The 1,683-nt window shown below is 67.2% G+C and overlaps 2 protein-coding genes across 2 annotated transcripts in view; both read right to left on the bottom strand.

Moving 5' to 3' along the window:
- PFL1_01912 (uncharacterized protein) overlaps positions 1-136 on the bottom strand; it is a gene marked incomplete at both ends in the record, with an annotated part of 1,443 nt that extends 1,307 nt beyond the window's left edge. Inside the window, one exon of the mRNA XM_007879423.1 lies at positions 85-136. Within this exon, the coding sequence (XP_007877614.1) occupies positions 85-136 (52 nt within the window). The remainder of the gene's footprint in view (positions 1-84) is intronic.
- A 966-nt stretch (positions 137-1,102) lies between these two features.
- The window catches only part of PFL1_01911 (uncharacterized protein), a gene marked incomplete at both ends in the record, with an annotated part of 2,667 nt that continues 2,086 nt past the window's right edge, over positions 1,103-1,683 (bottom strand). The window contains one exon of the mRNA XM_007879422.1: positions 1,103-1,636. Within this exon, the coding sequence (XP_007877613.1) occupies positions 1,103-1,636 (534 nt within the window). The remainder of the gene's footprint in view (positions 1,637-1,683) is intronic.

Genomic DNA, 1,683 nt, shown 5'->3' with positions numbered 1-1,683 from the left:
AGACGGAAAGGGGCGAGGCCAGGTGATTGAGTGAGGCGGCCGGTCCAAGCAGAGGAGGGGCGAAGGCTCGGCATGGCTACGTACCACCGGCACCGAGGATGGTGATGTCCGTTTTGGCATGCGATGAGCTGCCCATGATGGCGGGTCGTGGACGAGGTCGTGAAGCGGGAGAGAGGAGACTTGCAATAGGAGGGAGGGAGGATGAGGTGGTGGGCCGCAGGAGTGGGTCGAGAAGAAGGGCCGCAGCGCTTTAAAAGTGTCCAGGCGGCCGGGTCTCGGGCCGTGCCGCGCTCTGCTCTGCCAGCCCCTGCCCTGCCTTCGCGCGGGGAAACCCCGGATTGCATGCCGGCCAAAGCCCCGCGCACCGAGGGCCAACCGACCGAGGGCCACGCCGCCGGGCAGCCCTGCCAGCCGTTCCCACCCCACCTAGCCGGGCGCTTTGTTCCGGTACCGGGACCGCATCGTATCGGCTCGCCTCCGCACCTGCCCTGACCTGACTCGACGAAGTCGACGGTGCGCCCCTCTGCCCTGGCCCTAGGGCACACACGACTGCCGCGGCTATACCCGCGGTGACAATGGGCGAGCAGACGGGAAAAGCGATCGGATATGGCTGGGTGGCGCTGCAAGCGAGCCGGTTCCTTTCCGATTGGCGGGGAGGTCGAGGCGAGCGGACCGCCCGCGAGGCGCCCTTTGCTTGCTGACCACCCACTCCTGACCTCCCCTCGACGATGCCAGCAAAGCGCAATGCCAGGTCAGCTCATGGAACGGGGAAGACGGTCAGCGAGGATAACGAAAGAGGGAGGATTGCGGCGAGGAAATCTCGGCGCCAGCCCGAGCGGTTGTGACCCGCAGCAAGCAGGCCATGCCTTGCGCCGGGCACGCCGAGATCAGCATGGTCGGAGGACCGCTGATGGAAGGGCCCTGTGGGCGACTGACTGCTCGGGTAAAGATGCATATCCTCGCCGCTGTCGCCGCCATGTGAAGAGCTGATAAGTAGATACAGGGATGTTCTCGCCGCTCATTCGTCTCTACGCTGTGGATCCACCGCCCGCCCGTGGTGGAGCGGCCGGGACGCTCGCTGCCTGACTCGCTGCGACGCCGTCTAGCCGCGACTCTTCTTCCAGTCGAGGTCGCCCACCTTGTCCCATGTGCTCGGCTCCTTTTCCTCGGGCTGTGTCTCGTCCCACACGCCGCTGCGCGCAATCTTGGCACGCAGCATCTCGCGCCGCGCCTCGTCGTCGTCGGTGCCCAGCGCCGCCGACTCGTCGCCCCGTCGTCGCTTGCTGCCCGCCGACGCCGACGCCGACGCCAGCCGCTGCGTCTCGATGGCCGACGTGGGCAGCGAGCGCACGGCCATGTTGATCGACTCGTCGAGGTCGTCGCCGCGCACGGCCGCGGCGGGCGCGGGCGGTGCGGGCGTCTCGAAGTCGTCCTTCCTCGACCCGTACCCGCTCTTTTTCCAAAAGATGGGCTTCTGCCCCTTGATGGCCTTGCGCATCGGCTTGGCGAACGCGCCCAGGTTGTCGGCGCGCTCGCGGTCCGGGTCGTTTTCCTTGTCGTAGTAGTACCAGCACTCGAGCGGGTTGCCCGAGGCATCCTTGCCCGCGCGGTGGATGACGCCAAACATGGGCGACGACTGCAGTACCACCTCGAGGTGCTCGCGCCACGCCTTGCGCGCAATCG

The sequence above is a fragment of the Pseudozyma flocculosa genome (assembly GCF_000417875.1).
Source record: "Pseudozyma flocculosa PF-1 unplaced genomic scaffold scaffold00005, whole genome shotgun sequence".
In the NCBI taxonomy this organism is placed as follows: domain Eukaryota; kingdom Fungi; phylum Basidiomycota; class Ustilaginomycetes; order Ustilaginales; family Ustilaginaceae; genus Pseudozyma; species Pseudozyma flocculosa.
The sequence above is the reverse complement of the archived record's forward strand: the minus strand, read 5'-3'. Positions and strand labels throughout refer to the sequence as shown.